Raw genomic sequence first — 20,020 nt, forward strand, 5'->3', positions numbered from 1 at the left:
CCTTTCACCATCCTGCATGTTCAGGCCCCGACCACTCAAAATCTCTTTCAATCCATCTTTCCACCTCCAATTTGGTCTCCCACTTCTCCTCGTTCCCTCCACCTCCGACACATATATCCTCTTGGTTAATCTTTCCTCACTTATTCTCTCCATGTGCCCAAACCATTTCAAAACACCCTCTTCTTCTCTCTCAACCACGCTCTTTTTATTTCCACACATCTCTCTTACCCTTACATTACTTACTCGATCAAACCACCTCACACCACACATTGTCCTCAAACATCTCATTTCCAGCACATCCACCCTCCTGCGCACAACTCTATCCATAGCCCACGCCTCACAACCATACAACATTGTTGGAACCACTATTCTTTCAAACATACCCATTTTTGCTTTCCAAGATAATGTTCTTGACTTCCACACATTCTTCAAGGCTCCCAGGATTTTCGCCCCCTCCCCCACCCTATGATTCACTTCCGCTTCCATGGTTCCATCCGCTGCCAGATCCACTCCCAGATATCTAAAACACTTTACTTCCTCCAGTTTTTCTCCATTCAAACTTACCTCCCAATTGACTTGACTCTCAACCCTACTGTACCTAATAACCTTGCTCTTATTCACATTTACTCTTACCTTTCCTCTTTCACACACTTTACCAAACTCAGTCACCAGCTTCTGCAGTTTCTCACATGAAAAACATTCTTCAAGGCTCCCAAGATTTTCGCCCCCTCCCCCACCCTATGATTCACTTCCGCTTCCATGGTTCCATCCGCTGCCAGATCCACTCCCAGATATCTAAAACACTTTACTTCCTCCAGTTTTTCTCCATTCAAACTTACCTCCCAATTGACTTGACTCTCAAACCTACTGTACCTAATAACCTTGCTCTTATTCACATTTACTCTTACCTTTCCTCTTTCACACACTTTACCAAACTCAGTCACCAGCTTCTGCAGTTTCTCACATGAAACACATTCTTCAAGGCTCCCAAGATTTTCGCCCCCTCCCCCAACCTATGATTCACTTCCGCTTCCATATATATATATATATATATATATATATATATATATATATATATATATATATATATAGATATATATGATATACATCATATATATATTATTTATTTTTATTCATTTTACTTTGTCGCTGTCTCCCGCGTTTGCGAGGTAGCACAAGGAAACAGACGAAAGACATGGCCCAACCCACCCCCATACACAATGTACACACACACACGCCCACACACACACAAATATACATACCTATACATCTCAATGTACACATATATATACACACACAGACACATACTTATATACCCATGCACACAATTTACACTGTCTGCCCCTATTCATTCCCATCACCACCTCGCCACACGTGGAATACCATCCCCCTCCCCCCTCATGTGTGCGAGGTAGCACTAGGAAAAGACAACAAAGGCCCCATTCGTTCACACTCAGTCTCCAGCTGTCATGCAATAATGCCCGAAACAACAGCTCCCTTTCCACATCCAGGCCCTACACAACTTTCCATGGTTTACCCCAGATGCTTCACATGCCCTGATTCAATCCACTGACATCACGTCAACCCCGGTATACCACATCTATCCAATTCACTCTATTCCTTGCCCGCCTTTCACCCTCCTGCATGTTCAGGCCCCGATCACACAAAATCTTTTTCACTCCATCTTTCCACCTAAAATTTGGTCTCCCACTTCTCCTCATTCCCTCCACCTCCGACACATATATCCTCTTGGTCAATCTTTCCTCACTCATTCTCTCCATGTGCCCAAACCATTTCAAAACACCCTCTTCTGCTCTCTCAACCACGCTCTTTTTATTTCCACACATCTCTCTTACCCTTACATTACTTACTCGATCAAACCACCTCACACCACACATTGTCCTCAAACATCTCATTTCCAGCACATCCACCCTCCTGCGCACAACTCTATCCATAGCCCACGCCTCGCAACCATACAACATTGTTGGAACCACTATTCCTTCAAACATACCCATTTTTGGTTTCCGAGATAATGTTCTTGACTTCCACACATTCTTCAAGGCTCCCAGGATTTTCGCCCCCTCCCCCACCCTATGATTCACTTCCACTTCCATGGTTCCATCCGCTGCCAGATCCACTCCCAGATATCTAAAACACTTTACTTCCTCCAGTTTTTCTTCATTCAAACTTACCTCCCAATTGACTTGACCCTCAACCCTACTGTACCTAATAACCTTGCTCTTATTCACATTTACTCTTAACTTTCTTCTTTCACACACTTTACCAAACTCAGTCACCAGCTTCTGCAGTTTCTTACATGAATCAGCCACCAGCGCTGTATCATCAGCGAACAACAACTGACTCACTTCCCAAGCTCTCTCATGCACAACAGACTTCATACTTGCCCCTCTTTCCAAAACTCTTGCATTCACCTATACGTAAAACTAAATTTGGGAGCAGCTGAATGAGTGTGTTAGTGGTTTTGATGCACGAGACCGGGTTATAGTGATGGATGATTTGAATGCAAAGGTTAGTAATGTGGCAGTTGAGGGAATAATTGGTATACATCGGGTGTTCAGTGTTGTAAATGAAAATGGTGAAGAGCTTGTAAATTTATGTGCTGTAAAAGGACTGGTGATTGGGAATACCTGGTTTAAAAAGCGAGATATACATAAGTATACGTATGTAAGTAGGAGAGATGGCCAGAGAGCGTTATTGGATTACGTGTTAATTGACAGGCGCGCGAAAGAGAGACTTTTGGATGTTAATGTGCTGAGAGGTGCAACTGGAGGGATGTCTGATCATTATCTTGTGGAGGCTAAGGTGAAGATTTGTATGGGTTTTCAGAAAAGAAGAGTGAATGTTGGGGTGAAGAGGGTGGTGAGAGTAAGTGAGCTTGGGAAGGAGACTTGTGTGAGGAAGTACCAGGAGAGACTGAGTACAGAATGGAAAAAGGTGACTACAATGGAAGTAAGGGGAGTGGGGGAGGAATGGGATGTATTTACGGAATCAGTGATGGATTGCGCAAAAGATGCTTGTGGCATGAGAAGCATGGGAGGTGGGTTGATTAGAAAGGGTAGTGAGTGGTGGGATGAAGAAGTAAGATTATTAGTGAAAGAGAAGAGAGAGGCATTTGGACGATTTTTGCAGGGAAAAAATGCAATTCAGTGGGAGATGTATAAAAGAGACAGGAGGTCAAGAGAAAGGTGCAAGAGGTGAAAAAGAGGACAAATGAGAGTTGTGGTGAGAGAGTATCATTAAATTTTAGGGAGAATAAAAAGATGTTCTGGAAGGAGGTAAGTAAAGTGCATAAGACAAGGGAGCAAATGGGAACTTCAGTGAAGGGCGCAAATGGGGAGGTGATAACAAGTAGTGGTGATGTGAGGAGATGGAGTGAGTATTTTGAAGGTTTGTTGAATGTGTTTGATGATAGAGTGGCGGATATAGGGTGTTTTGGTCGAAGTGGTGTGCAAAGTGAGAGGGTTAGGGAAAATGATTTGGTAAACAGAGAAGAGGTAGTAAAAGCTTTGTGGAAGATGAAAGCTGGCAAGGCAGCAGGTTTGGATGGTATTGCAGTGGAATTTATTGAAAAAGGGGTGACTGTATTGTTGACTGGTTGGTAAGGTTATTTAATGTATGTATGACTCATGGTGAGGTGCCTGAGGATTGGCGGAATGCGTGCATAGTGCCATTGTACAAAGGCAAAGGGGATAAGAGTGAGTGCTCAAATTACAGAGGTATAAGTTTGTTGAGTATTCCTGGTAAATTATATGGGAGGGTATTGATTGAGAGGGTGAAGGCATGTACAGAGCATCAGATTGGGGAAGAGCAGTGTGGTTTCAGAAGTGGTAGAGGATGTGTGGATCAGGTGTTTGCTTTGAAGAATGTATGTGAGAAATACTTAGAAAAGCAAATGGATTTGTATGTAGCATTTATGGATCTGGAGAAGGCATATGATAGAGTTGATAGAGATGCTCTGTGGAAGGTATTAAGAATATATGGTGTGGGAGGAAAGTTGTTAGAAGCAGTGAAAAGTTTTTATCGAGGCATGTGTACATGTAGGAAGAGAGGAAAGTGATTGGTTCTCAGTGAATGTAGGTTTGCGGCAGGGGTGTGTGATGTCTCCATGGTTGTTTAATTTGTTTATGGATGGGGTTGTTAGGGAGGTAAATGCAAGAGTTTTGGAAAGAGGGGCAAGTATGAAGTCTGTTGGGGATGAGAGAGCTTGGGAAGTGAGTCAGTTGTTGTTCGCTGATGATACAGCGCTGGTGGCTGATTCATGTAAGAAACTGCAGAAGCTGGTGACTGAGTTTGGTAAAGTGTGTGGAAGAAGAAAGTTAAGAGTAAATGTGAATAAGAGCAAGGTTATTAGGTACAGTAGGGTTGAGGGTCAAGTCAATTGGGAGGTGAGTTTGAATGGAGAAAAACTGGAGGAAGTGAAGTGTTTTAGATATCTGGGAGTGGATCTGGCAGCGGATGGAACCATGGAAGCGGAAGTGGATCATAGGGTGGGGGAGGGGGCGAAAATTCTGGGGGCCTTGAAGAATGTGTGGAAGTCGAGAACATTATCTCGAAAAGCAAAAATGGGTATGTTTGAAGGAATAGTGGTTCCAACAATGTTGTATGGTTGCGAGGCGTGGGCTATGGATAGAGTTGTGCGCAGGAGGATGGATGTGCTGGAAATGAGATGTTTGAGGACAATGTGTGGTGTGAGGTGGTTTGATCGAGTGAGTAACGTAAGGGTAAGAGAGATGTGTGGAAATAAAAAGAGCGTGGTTGAGAGAGCAGAAGAGGGTGTTTTGAAGTGGTTTGGGCACATGGAGAGAATGAGTGAGGAAAGATTGACCAAGAGGATATATGTGTCGGAGGTGGAGGGAACGAGGAGAAGAGGGAGACCAAATTGGAGGTGGAAAGATGGAGTGAAAAAGATTTTGTGTGATCGGGGCCTGAACATGCAGGAGGGTGAAAGGAGGGCAAGGAATAGAGTGAATTGGAGCGATGTGGTATACCGGGGTTGACGTGCTGTCAGTGGATTGAATCAAGGCATGTGAAGCGTCTGGGGTAAACCATGGAAAGCTGTGTAGGTATGTATATTTGCGTGTGTGGACGTATGTATATACATGTGTATTGGGGGGGGGGGTTTGGGCCATTTTCTTTCGTCTGTTTCCTTGCGCTACCTTGCAAACGCGGGAGACAGCGACAAAGTATAATAAATAAATAATAAATAAATATATATATATATATATATATATATATATATATATATATATATATATATATATATATGTATATGAGTGGATGGGCCATTCTTCATCTGTTTCCTGGCACTAACTCTCTGACACAGGAAACAGCGATTAAGTATAAAAAAAAATTATTATATACAATACTTGTGGATTATCAACAATATATGTTTAATGAATAATAATCAATGGGTGAAATACCTACAGTGTGTGTACTTGATTACTGACACAAATCCGTATTTTTTTTGCTTGCAATTCAATAATCTGCATTTCATATTGCTCCATAATACATGGGTAATAGAATGCATCTGATTAATCAAGCAGCCTTCAACTGTACTTGACAACTGTTACAAGCACCATTTCTAGATATACCTTCTTTACATGCCGGAACTGAGTGAAATGTGCCCTGCACCAATGCTAAGGCTATAAGAATTCAAACAATGGATGTTGATTTCCAAAAATAGGAAGCAGAGTTCATACTGAGGGTTGTAGGAATTGGATACTATTGTGAAAGCTTTGATAAGCCGAATTATTTATATGGTGCTCATGTTTATCTACAAAGAACACAGAACAAAGACATTGCATAAATCTATATACTCAGACGAGCACTGTTAATGATCAATGCTGAAAGTTATCTCTATGGAGTTTCTACAAAACATAATCTAAAGACACATCATATTGTATGTGGAGGACCCTCTCAATGCAACCTACCCTTACAGGATACCATCTTCATACGAGCAACGCAGATGTATAGAAGGCACTCAGGGTACTTGAATACACAATGAAAAAAGTACAGTCTTAATACAAAAATGTTCTAGCAGGAAGTGAGGGGGTGATAAAAATGGGTTGAGTGAAGTAAAAAGTAATATCATCACACATACCTGTAGCTACCTGATGTCCAAAACCACGAGAACCAGAGTGAATCATCACACACACTTGGCCTTTCTGTTCTATACCCATTTTACTAGCAGCCCATTTATCATAAATTTCATCCACAACCTGAATCTCAGCATAGTGATTTCCTGCTCCCAGTGTGCCCAACTGAAAACAAGGAAAAAAAACTGCTGAGTAAATTGTTTCTGAAAATGAACAAATTCTCATAATTCAAAATGAATCATAATCTACTACAAATCGGTATCACAATGCAGATTCTTTTCAACTCAATGTCATATCAATTAATTTGTATATAAACATATATACATATGTACATATTCATAAATGCTGCCTTCATCCATTCTGGTCACCAACCCGCCACACTCTGTTCCTTGCACGCCTTTCACCCTCCTGCATGTTCAGGCCCCAATCACTCAAAATCTTTTTCACTCCATCCTTCCATCTCCAATTTGGTCTCCCACTTCTCGTTCCCTCCACCTCCGACACATATATCCTCTTTGTCAATCTTTCCTCACTCATTCTCTCCATGTGACCAAACCATTTCAATACACCCTCTTCTGCTCTCTCAACCACACTCTTTATGTTACATCTCTCTCTCCCTTTCATTACGTACTTGATCAAACCATCTCACACCACAGATTGTCCTCAAACATTTCATTTCCAACACATCCACCCTCCTCGGCACAACCATATCTATAGCCCATTCTTCGCAACCATATAACTTTGTTGGAACCAGTATTCCTTCAAACATACCCATTTTTGCTCTCCAGTGAGAAAACTTTCTCGTCTTCCACATATTCTTCAACGCTCCCTGAACCTTTGCCCCCTCCCCCACCCTGTGACTCACTTCCGCTTCCATGGTTCTATCTGCTGTTAAATCCACTCTCAGATATCTAAAACACTTCATTTCCTCCACTTTTTCTCCATTCAAACTTACCTCCTAATTAACTTGTCCCTCAACTCTACTGAACCTAATAACCTCGCTCTTATTTACATTTACTCTCAGCTTTCTTCTTTCAGACACTTTACCAAACTCAGTCACCAGTTTCTGCAGTTTCTAACTTGAATCAGCCATAAGCACTGTATCATCAGCAGACAACAACTGACTCACTTCGCAAGCTCTCTCATCCACAACAGACTGTATACTTGCCCCTCTCTCCAAAACTCTTGCATTCACCTCTCTAACAAGTTATATATGCAACTGAAAATTTTGTAATACATAGCTAAAATACTAGTCTTGGAACCCAAACCTACAATAAACAAAAACAGGAAAAACCTTTGATCTAAAAATCCTAAACCTGAACAGGTTAAAAAGCCATCTTAGCTTGGGAATGTAAATTTAGCTGACTACAATCATATAAATGGCGTTGGTGTAAAGATTCAAATGAATGAACATATCATGTGTCACCCTTTAAACTGAACTACTGAAAAAAATGCCAAAATCTTTGTAGAAACATCTTAATAAAGAGTGATATTTGTTAAATGTAATGTCTGGTTTTTTTCTAGTCATCATAAAAACAATTTAGTCTCAAAAATTTATGAATCTTATTGGCAAGGCGGCAGAGGCGGCATCCTTGCCCTCTCTGCATGCCTACTGGGTTGAGTCTGGGGGCTCTGGATCCACAAAAGATCCCAATAAAGGTGCATACAATCCCAGATTAGAATGGCACGCCTGTGCTTTCAACTAAAGATGCACATTCAGATACATGAGTGCCATGTCTCATATATAAATGATCAATAGAAGAGGATGGATATTGCAGAAAAACTTTAAAAAAGAAAATAATGACAGGAGCTTGGGATTCAAGGCTGAGAGGTAGTGAGACCTCTGAGCCAAAAGGTATGAAGCATCTGGGATCAGGAGATACAGATGATAATGTGAGAGATGTGGAAATGTTAATGAGGGATGAGCAGTATGATAAGATACTGTGGGTGTTAGTTCACAATAATCTAATGTTGAATTCTAGAGTTTAGAATAATGATGGCTGAATTAACACCAAGCATGGGTACCAAAACAGGATGGTAAAGATGCACTCTGTAGAAAACTTAAAATTAGCAGCAGAAGATGTGGATCCACAGAAGAAACTTCATGGTGGGATGACAGATAGATGGAGTGACATACAGATATGGGGTCTGAGGTGAAAATGATAATGGTGAAAGGCAACATAGATTATGCACATCATTAGATATCAGTGTTACAATGACATATCTAAAAAATAAATATGTGCATATGTATACAAAGGCACTGAAACAAAATTGTGATATAAAAAAAGAAACAAAAGCATAAACTTATGGAAAGAAAGTACAAAAGAAATGGGAATTAAATAGAATCCAATGAAAGAACAATCCAATCTTAAAGTGATACACAGGTAGTTTATCTTACATAATGGCCCTCCAATGAAGCTGAAAAAACCTGGTGACATAATACAGCCCTGAAACTTCAACATTTGTTTCAAACAAACTGCAACTTCCATTACAAAAGTTTTTTACTTATTTCGGATGCCCACATGTAACACATTTAAAATATCCCAAAGTAATATATTCAATATATGCCTTTTTAAATCCTTAAATGTTGCATGCATTTTTCTTCTTTTTCCACGACGTACCTGTGCAAAAATCTGATCTATCCCTTCCATTATCAACAACATTTTCTTCATCTAAACCTTTTCCATGAACCATCACAGTCTTACCACAAACCTAGACTGCAGTGCTAAGAAGACTTAAATCATATATAATTCTTGCAGTAATATACATATTCAGTCCTCAAACCTTCATACAAAGGAGAAGTCGCTTTCTTTGTCCAGTCAACAGACACATGACTACTTTTCTATGCTGCCATACCAACTTCTTATATCTTTCAAGAGCTGCTTCACCCCCACTTTCAACTTAGCCTCTCACCATTTTATCTGCATTCTAAGTTTTCCCTATTTACATGTACTGTTGCTCTTCTGATATCTTCTCTTGTTTGCCCTTCTTACACATTTCTGCCATACTTACCTGACCTGTAATCCTACTGTTCTACTATTCAAATCTTGCACCATCATCCATGATAATTTCTTTACAACACACTCTCCATTTATCTAAAGCTGCATCCTTTGTCACAAGCATTCTGTTAGGCTTGTGAAATACACCAATACTTTTCAAACAGAAGATCCCTCTACATCTAGTTACCGCACACTACTTGTTTTCATCCCTTGATTTCATGTCCTGCCGAGATTCTCATTTCCTTTCTGTTCTTCATGTGCACCACTTGGGGATATGGGAAAATTATATTACCATGCTAGGATGGCTGGGGTTGCATGAAGCACTCATTCATGCTAGGATGGCTGGGCTTGCATGTAGCACTCATTCATGCTAGGATGGCTGAGGTTGCATGTAGCACTCATTCATGCTAGGATGCCTGGGCTTGCATGTAGCACTCACTCCATGTCTTGCTTGTTGAATTTATTGTTGCTCTCAGCCACTACTCCTCTTCCATAATTATGAGTTTGAGGTTCATCAGGCACTGACTTCAGTAGTCAGTCTAATCTTTGAAAGGATACTGTACTCACTCCATGCAGGTTCTCAATTCTTCAACTGTTGCATTAAATAATCTTTCAAGATTCTTTGTACGATATCTCTCTATTTTCATATATACATCTTTTAAGTATTTTCCAAAGAATTTCTTGCAATCTGATAATTCTGTACTATCCTTACAGAATAATTCTGTACCGCCCTAGCAGAAATGCTTTTGGATTTTAAATATCATTCCTTATGCCTTCTATTTGCTGTCATACAAATATCAACATCATTCTAGACTGTGAGGATGAAGTTCCTTCAACCTTTCATGGTAGTTCACATACACAGGGGCCTCAAGTCTGCTTGTGAAGTGTTTCCATATTCTATTTTTTCTTTTTTGAGCTGTTTAACTGGTGACCATACAAGACTTCAGTATTCTATTTTCCTTCTTATATACGTAAACTGAACATTTTCATCATTAGTTGTATGTCTCTTGTTATGAAAGTTATCATCATACCAATCTGGTTTGAAAGCACAATCTTAATGTGCTCCTTGAAGTCAAGTTATTAATCTATAGTTACTCCTAAGTCATGCCATTTTCTTGAATCTTTATTTTTTCCTGTAGAACCTTTGTGAGATGGCACTAATATACCGTTAATCATTCCAAGGCTTATTCATTCAAATGTCTCCATATCAAATTCCATTAGATTCTCTCCTCGCTATTTCTAGATTATATCTACGTTTCTTTAAAATCTTTCTTTGTCTTATACATTACTCATTATTTTACTTACTTGCATGAAGTCTGAAGAATGCATAAATAAATTCTCCTTTAGGTCTGTACATATGTCTGAGGTTAGGATTACAAAGAACACTAAAACTAATGCCTTCATCAAACATGTCTATTTGCAACCTATCTATCTATATCTCTGATGCCTGTTCCAATTGGAACTCCCTAAAGTGGGTGGTCATGGTAACAGCCTCCATAACCTGTGAATTCCAGTGCCGCTTCTTATCCTTTAATGCCTCATCCTTAACAAGCCACTGGCAGAGGGCAACCCTAGTCCCGTGTTTGTGGAGGCTCCTACTGACCACTTCTACTGAATGCTCCTACCTACTACTTCTACTTAATGCTCCTTCCATTATGCTCCTACCTACTACTTCTACTTAATGCTCCTTCCATTATGCTCCTACCTACTACTTCTACTTAATGCTCCTTCCATAATGCTCCTACCTACTACTTCTACTTAATGCTCCTTCCATTATGCTCCTACCTACTACTTCTACTTAATGCTCCTTCCATAATGCTCCTACCTACTACTTCTACTTAATGCTCCTTCCATTATGCTCCTACCTACTACTTCTACTTAATGCTCCTTCCATTATGCTCCTACCTACTACTTCTACTTAATGCTCCTTCCATAATGCTCCTACCTACTACTTCTACTTAATGCTCCTTCCATTATGCTCCTACCTACTACTTCTACTTAATGCTCCTTCCATTATGCTCCTACCTACTACTTCTACTTAATGCTCCTTCCATTATGCTCCTACCTACTACTTCTACTTAATGCTCCTTCCATAATGCTCCTACCTACTACTTCTACTTAATGCTCCTTCCATAAGGCTCCTACCTACTACTTCTACCTAATGCTCCTTCCATAATGCTCCTACCTACTACTTCTACCTAATGTTCCTTCCATAATGCTCCTACCTACTACTTCTACTTAATGCTCCTTCCATAATGCTCCTACCTACTACTTCTACCTAACGCTCCTTCCATAATGCTCCTACCTACTACTTCTACCTAATGCTCCTTCTATAATGCTTCTACCTACTACTTCTACCTATCTGCTGCTCCTACCATTTTGCTAAAAGTCAGGGCTAGCCCATAGTGCTCCCAGCAGGAAAATCTGGAGTTACAAAGAATGGGATGTGCGCATCAAGTGTTGTCAAGTAAGACAAGGAAAGATTGAGTGTTTGAGTCAGAATGTCAGTAGTCCATGTGTGAGTGAGTGAGAGAGAGAGAGAGAGAGAAGACACCGACCTGGGTCAGAGGAGTGCAACATGACAAGCAATGACATGTTGGCTCAATATGCAGCTGTCACTAAGACTCCCAATACCCAGGTAGGTAGTACTGGTAACATACCTCCCTGGTCATTGGCTGCCTATACCCAGGTAGGTAGTACTGGTAATATACCTCCCTGGTCATTGGCTGCCTATACCCAGGTAGGTAGTACTGGTAACATACCTCCCTGGTCATTGGTTGCCTATACCCAGGTAGGTAGTACTGGTAACATACCTCCCTGGTCATTGGTTGCCTATACCCAGGTAGGTAGTACTGGTAACATACCTCTCTGGTCATTGGTTGCCTATACCCAGGTAGGTAGTACTGGTAACATACCTCCCTGGTCATTGGCTGCCTATACCCAGGTAGGTAGTACTGGTAACATACCTCCCTGGTCATTGGTTGCCTATACCCAGGTAGGTAGTACTGGTAACATACCTCCCTGGTCATTGGTTGCCTATACCCAGGTAGGTAGTACTGGTAACATACCTCCCTGGTCATTGGCTGCCTATACCCAGGTAGGTAGTACTGGTAACATACATCCCTGGTCATTGGCTGCCTATACCCAGGTAGGTAGTACTGGTAACATACCTCCCTGGTCATTGGTTGCCTATACCCAGGTAGGTAGTACTGGTAACATACCTCCCTGGTCATTGGCTGCCTATACCCAGGTAGGTAGTACTGGTAACATACCTCCCTGGTCATTGGTTGCCTATACCCAGGTAGGTAGTACTGGTAACATACCTCCCTGGTCATTGGTTGCCTATACCCAGGTAGGTAGTACTGGTAACATACCTCCCTGGTCATTGGTTGCCTATACCCAGGTAGGTAGTACTGGTAACATACCTCCCTGGTCATTGGCTGCCTATACCCAGGTAGGTAGTACTGGTAACATACCTCCCTGGTCATTGGTTGCCTATACCCAGGTAGGTAGTACTGGTAACATACCTCCCTGGTCATTGGTTGCCTATACCCAGGTAGGTAGTACTGGTAACATACCTCCCTGGTCATTGGTTGCCTATACCCAGGTAGGTAGTACTGGTAACATACCTCCCTGGTCATTGGTTGCCTATACCCAGGTAGGTAGTACTGGTAACATACCTCCCTGGTCATTGGCTGCCTATACCCAGGTAGGTAGTACTGGTAACATACCTCCCTGGTCATTGGTTGCCTATACCCAGGTAGGTAGTACTGGTAACATACCTCCCTGGTCATTGGTTGCCTATACCCAGGTAGGTAGTACTGGTAACATACCTCCCTGGTCATTGGTTGCCTATACCCAGGTAGGTAGTACTGGTAACATACCTCCCTGGTCATTGGCTGCCTATACCCAGGTAGGTAGTACTGGTAACATACCTCCCTGGTCATTGGCTGCCTATACCCAGGTAGGTAGTACTGGTAACATACCTCCCTGGTCATTGGTTGCCTATACCCAGGTAGGTAGTACTGGTAACATACCTCCCTGGTCATTGGTTGCCTATACCCAGGTAGGTAGTACTGGTAACATACCTCCCTGGTCATTGGTTGCCTATACCCAGGTAGGTAGTACTGGTAACATACCTCCCTGGTCATTGGCTGCCTATACCCAGGTAGGTAGTACTGGTAACATACCTCCCTGGTCATTGGTTGCCTATACCCAGGTAGGTAGTACTTGTAACATACCTCCCTGGTCATTGGTTGCCTATACCCAGGTAGGTAGTACTGGTAACATACCTCCCTGGTCATTGGTTGCCTATACCCAGGTAGGTAGTACTGGTAACATACCTCCCTGGTCATTGGCTGCCTATACCCAGGTAGGTAGTACTGGTAACATACCTCCCTGGTCATTGGTTGCCTATACCCAGGTAGGTAGTACTGGTAACATACCTCCCTGGTCATTGGCTGCCTATACCCAGGTAGGTAGTACTGGTAATATACCTCCCTGGTCATTGGCTGCCTATACCCAGGTAGGTAGTACTGGTAACATACCTCCCTGGTCATTGGTTGCCTATACCCAGGTAGGTAGTACTGGTAACATACCTCCCTGGTCATTGGTTGCCTATACCCAGGTAGGTAGTACTGGTAACATACCTCCCTGGTCATTGGTTGCCTATACCCAGGTAGGTAGTACTGGTAACATACCTCCCTGGTCATTGGTTGCCTATACCCAGGTAGGTAGTACTGGTAACATACCTCCCTGGTCATTGGCTGCCTATACCCAGGTAGGTAGTACTGGTAACATACCTCCCTGGTCATTGGTTGCCTATACCCAGGTAGGTAGTACTGGTAACATACCTCCCTGGTCATTGGCTGCCTATACCCAGGTAGGTAGTACTGGTAACATACCTCCCTGGTCATTGGTTGCCTATACCCAGGTAGGTAGTACTGGTAACATACCTCCCTGGTCATTGGTTGCCTATACCCAGGTAGGTAGTACTGGTAACATACCTCCCTGGTCATTGGTTGCCTATACCCAGGTAGGTAGTACTGGTAACATACCTCCCTGGTCATTGGTTGCCTATACCCAGGTAGGTAGTACTGGTAACATACCTCCCTGGTCATTGGTTGCCTATACCCAGGTAGGTAGTACTGGTAACATACCTCCCTGGTCATTGGCTGCCTATACCCAGGTAGGTAGTACTGGTAACATACCTCCCTGGTCATTGGTTGCCTATACCCAGGTAGGTAGTACTGGTAACATACCTCCCTGGTCATTGGTTGCCTATACCCAGGTAGGTAGTACTGGTAACATACCTCCCTGGTCATTGGTTGCCTATACCCAGGTAGGTAGTACTGGTAACATACCTCCCTGGTCATTGGTTGCCTATACCCAGGTAGGTAGTACTGGTAACATACCTCCCTGGTCATTGGTTGCCTATACCCAGGTAGGTAGTACTGGTAACATACCTCCCTGGTCATTGGTTGCCTATACCCAGGTAGGTAGTACTGGTAACATACCTCCCTGGTCATTGGTTGCCTATACCCAGGTAGGTAGTACTGGTAACATACCTCCCTGGTCATTGGTTGCCTATACCCAGGTAGGTAGTACTGGTAACATACCTCCCTGGTCATTGGTTGCCTATACCCAGGTAGGTAGTACTGGTAACATACCTCCCTGGTCATTGGTTGCCTATACCCAGGTAGGTAGTACTGGTAACATACCTCCCTGGTCATTGGTTGCCTATACCCAGGTAGGTAGTACTGGTAACATACCTCCCTGGTCATTGGTTGCCTATACCCAGGTAGGTAGTACTGGTAACATACCTCCCTGGTCATTGGTTGCCTATACCCAGGTAGGTAGTACTGGTAACATACCTCCCTGGTCATTGGTTGCCTATACCCAGGTAGGTATTGGTGCCTAACCCAGGTAGGTAGTACTGGTAACATACCTCCCTGGTCATTGGCTGCCTATACCCAGGTAGGTAGTACTGGTAACATACCTCCCTGGTCATTGGTTGCCTATACCCAGGTAGGTAGTACTGGTAACATACCTCCCTGGTCATTGGTTGCCTATACCCAGGTAGGTAGTACTGGTAACATACCTCCCTGGTCATTGGCTGCCTATACCCAGGTAGGTAGTACTGGTAACATACCTCCCTGGTCATTGGTTGCCTATACCCAGGTAGGTAGTACTGGTAACATACCTCCCTGGTCATTGGCTGCCTATACCCAGGTAGGTAGTACTGGTAACATACCTCCCTGGTCATTGGTTGCCTATACCCAGGTAGGTAGTACTGGTAACATACCTCCCTGGTCATTGGTTGCCTATACCCAGGTAGGTAGTACTGGTAACATACCTCCCTGGTCATTGGTTGCCTATACCCAGGTAGGTAGTACTGGTAACATACCTCCCTGGTCATTGGCTGCCTATACCCAGGTAGGTAGTACTGGTAACATACCTCCCTGGTCATTGGTTGCCTATACCCAGGTAGGTAGTACTGGTAACATACCTCCCTGGTCATTGGCTGCCTATACCCAGGTAGGTAGTACTGGTAACATACCTCCCTGGTCATTGGCTGCCTATACCCAGGTAGGTAGTACTGGTAACATACCTCCCTGGTCATTGGCTGCCTATACCCAGGTAGGTAGTACTGGTAACATACCTCCCTGGTCATTGGTTGCCTATACCCAGGTAGGTAGTACTGGTAACATACCTCCCTGGTCATTGGCTGCCTATACCCAGGTAGGTAGTACTGGTAACATACCTCCCTGGTCATTGGCTGCCTATACCCAGGTAGGTAGTACTGGTAACATACCTCCCTGGTCATTGGTTGCCTATACCCAGGTAGGTAGTACTGGTAACATACCTCCCTGGTCATTGGTTGCCTATACCCAGGTAGGTAGTACTGGTAACATACCTCCCTGGTCATTGGTTGCCTATACCCAGGTAGGTAGTACTGGTAACATACCTCCCTGGTCATTGGCTGCCTATACCCAGGTAGGTAGTACTGGTAACATACCTCCCTGGTCATTGGCTGCCTATACCCAGGTAGGTAGTACTGGTAACATACCTCCCTGGTCATTGGCTGCCTATACCCAGGTAGGTAGTACTGGTAACATACCTCCCTGGTCATTGGCTGCCTATACCCAGGTAGGTAGTACTGGTAACATACCTCCCTGGTCATTGGCTGCCTATACCCAGGTAGGTAGTACTGGTAACATACCTCCCTGGTCATTGGCTGCCTATACCCAGGTAGGTAGTACTGGTAACATACCTCCCTGGTCATTGGCTGCCTATACCCAGGTAGGTAGTACTGGTAACATACCTCCCTGGTCATTGGCTGCCTATACCCAGGTAGGTAGTACTGGTAACATACCTCCCTGGTCATTGGCTGCCTATACCCAGGTAGGTAGTACTGGTAACATACCTCCCTGGTCATTGGCTGCCTATACCCAGGTAGGTAGTACTGGTAACATACCTCCCTGGTCATTGGCTGCCTATACCCAGGTAGGTAGTACTGGTAACATACCTCCCTGGTCATTGGCTGCCTATACCCAGGTAGGTAGTACTGGTAACATACCTCCCTGGTCATTGGCTGCCTATACCCAGGTAGGTAGTACTGGTAACATACCTCCCTGGTCATTGGCTGCCTATACCCAGGTAGGTAGTACTGGTAACATACCTCCCTGGTCATTGGCTGCCTATACCCAGGTAGGTAGTACTGGTAACATACCTCCCTGGTCATTGGCTGCCTATACCCAGGTAGGTAGTACTGGTAACATACCTCCCTGGTCATTGGCTTGCCTATACCCAGGTAGGTAGTACTGGTAACATACCTCCCTGGTCATTGGCTGCCTATACCCAGGTAGGTAGTACTGGTAACATACCTCCCTGGTCATTGGCTGCCTATACCCAGGTAGGTAGTACTGGTAACATACCTCCCTGGTCATTGGCTGCCTATACCCAGGTAGGTAGTACTGGTAACATACCTCCCTGGTCATTGGCTGCCTATACCCAGGTAGGTAGTACTGGTAACATACCTCCCTGGTCATTGGCTGCCTATACCCAGGTAGGTAGTACTGGTAACATACCTCCCTGGTCATTGGCTGCCTATACCCAGGTAGGTAGTACTGGTAACATACCTCCCTGGTCATTGGCTGCCTATACCCAGGTAGGTAGTACTGGTAACATACCTCCCTGGTCATTGGCTGCCTATACCCAGGTAGGTAGTACTGGTAACATACCTCCCTGGTCATTGGCTGCCTATACCCAGGTAGGTAGTACTGGTAACATACCTCCCTGGTCATTGGCTGCCTATACCCAGGTAGGTAGTACTGGTAACATACCTCCCTGGTCATTGGCTGCCTATACCCAGGTAGGTAGTACTGGTAACATACCTCCCTGGTCATTGGTTGCCTATACCCAGGTAGGTAGTACTGGTAACATACCTCCCTGGTCATTGGCTGCCTATACCCAGGTAGGTAGTACTGGTAACATACCTCCCTGGTCATTGGCTGCCTATACCCAGGTAGGTAGTACTGGTAACATACCTCCCTGGTCATTGGCTGCCTATACCCAGGTAGGTAGTACTGGTAACATACCTCCCTGGTCATTGGTTGCCTATACCCAGGTAGGTAGTACTGGTAACATACCTCCCTGGTCATTGGCTGCCTATACCCAGGTAGGTAGTACTGGTAACATACCTCCCTGGTCATTGGTTGCCTATACCCAGGTAGGTAGTACTGGTAACATACCTCCCTGGTCATTGGCTGCCTATACCCAGGTAGGTAGTACTGGTAACATACCTCCCTGGTCATTGGCTGCCTATACCCAGGTAGGTAGTACTGGTAATATACCTCCCTGGTCATTGGCTGCCTATACCCAGGTAGGTAGTACTGGTAACATACCTCCCTGGTCATTGGCTGCCTATACCCAGGTAGGTAGTACTGGTAACATACCTCCCTGGTCATTGGCTGCCTATACCCAGGTAGGTAGTACTGGTAATATACCTCCCTGGTCATTGGCTGCCTATACCCAGGTAGGTAGTACTGGTAACATACCTCCCTGGTCATTGGCTGCCTATACCCAGGTAGGTAGTACTGGTAATATACCTCCCTGGTCATTGGCTGCCTATACCCAGGTAGGTAGTACTGGTAACATACCTCCCTGGTCATTGGCTGCCTATACCCAGGTAGGTAGTACTGGTAACATACCTCCCTGGTCATTGGCTGCCTATACCCAGGTAGGTAGTACTGGTAATATACCTCCCTGGTCATTGGCTGCCTATACCCAGGTAGGTAGTACTGGTAATATACCTCCCTGGTCATTGGCTGCCTATACCCAGGTAGGTAGTACTGGTAACATACCTCCCTGGTCATTGGTTGCCTATACCCAGGTAGGTAGTACTGGTAATATACCTCCCTGGTCATTGGCTGCCTATACCCAGGTAGGTAGTACTGGTAACATACCTCCCTGGTCATTGGTTGCCTATACCCAGGTAGGTAGTACTGGTAACATACCTCCCTGGTCATTGGTTGCCTATACCCAGGTAGGTAGTACTGGTAACATACCTCCCTGGTCATTGGTTGCCTATACCCAGGTAGGTAGTACTGGTAACATACCTCCCTGGTCATTGGTTGCCTATACCCAGGTAGGTAGTACTGGTAACATACCTCCCTGGTCATTGGTTGCCTATACCCAGGTAGGTAGTACTGGTAACATACCTCCCTGGTCATTGGCTGCCTATACCCAGGTAGGTAGTACTGGTAACATACCTCCCTGGTCATTGGCTGCCTATACCCAGGTAGGTAGTACTGGTAATATACCTCCCTGGTCATTGGCTGCCTATACCCAGGTAGGTAGTACTGGTAACATACCTCCCTGGTCATTGGTTGCCTATACCCAGGTAGGTAGTACTGGTAATATACCTTCCTGGTCATTGGCTGCCTATACCCAGGTAGGTAGTACTGGTAACATACCTCCCTGGTCATTGGTTGCCTATACCCAGGTAGGTAGTACTGGTAATATACCTTCCTGGTCATTGGCTGCCTATACCCAGGTAGGTAGTACTGGTAACATACCTCCCTGGTCATTGGCTGCCTATACCCAGGTAGGTAGTACTGGTAATATACCTTCCTGGTCATTGGCTGCCTATACCCAGGTAGGTAGTACTGGTAATATACCTTCCTGGTCATTGGCTGCCTATACCCAGGTAGGTAGTACTGGTAACATACCTCCCTGGTCATTGGCTGCCTATACCCAGGTAGGTAGTACTGGTAATATACCTCCCTGGTCATTGGCTGCCTATACCCAGGTAGGTAGTACTGGTAATATACCTTCCTGGTCATTGGCTGCCTATACCCAGGTAGGTAGTACTGGTAATATACCTTCCTGGTCATTGGCTGCCTACCTACCACCTACTACATGTTTTAAAACATCCTGAATATTCCTCAGGTTAAAAATTCCTTTATCACCTTTTCTAGTTTTCCTTATTCATTTTGTCTCACCAGTTTCTCTAGTAACACTCGATATTTAAATGTTGTAGATTTTCATGTGTCATTACAATGAACTAGCAGTTGTATTTGGATAATTTAACCTGGTACAAATTTGTGCTGACCTTATTTATGAATCTGCTGCTAACAAGATGTCACACCTTCTCAGTTCATATATTCATTTTATTTCATTTTGCTGTGTCGCTGTCTCCTGCATTAATGAGGTAGCGCAAGGAAACAGACGAAAGAATGGCCCAACCCGCCCACATACACATGTATATACATACATGTCCACACACTCACATATACATACCTGTTACGAACACGTGTGTGTGTCCACATGTTCGTATATATGTGTATGGTGTGTCTTTGTGTAGTTGTTCTCGGCTCGGACCTCACTTACCTGACCGAGTTA

At 43.9% G+C, this 20,020-nt stretch overlaps 1 protein-coding gene across 2 annotated transcripts in view; it reads right to left on the bottom strand.

Annotated features, from left to right (window-relative positions):
• The window catches only part of RtcB (RtcB RNA ligase), an 83,236-nt gene that overhangs the window by 32,003 nt on the left and 31,213 nt on the right, over nucleotides 1–20,020 (bottom strand). For both annotated transcript variants that reach the window (XM_071661874.1, XM_071661872.1), the window contains exon 7: nucleotides 6,122–6,281. In XM_071661874.1, coding sequence (XP_071517975.1) covers nucleotides 6,122–6,281 — 160 coding nt within the window. The remainder of the gene's footprint in view (nucleotides 1–6,121; nucleotides 6,282–20,020) is intronic.

Source organism: Panulirus ornatus, chromosome 5 (assembly GCF_036320965.1).
Source record: "Panulirus ornatus isolate Po-2019 chromosome 5, ASM3632096v1, whole genome shotgun sequence".
Classification (NCBI taxonomy): Eukaryota; Metazoa; Arthropoda; class Malacostraca; order Decapoda; family Palinuridae; genus Panulirus; species Panulirus ornatus.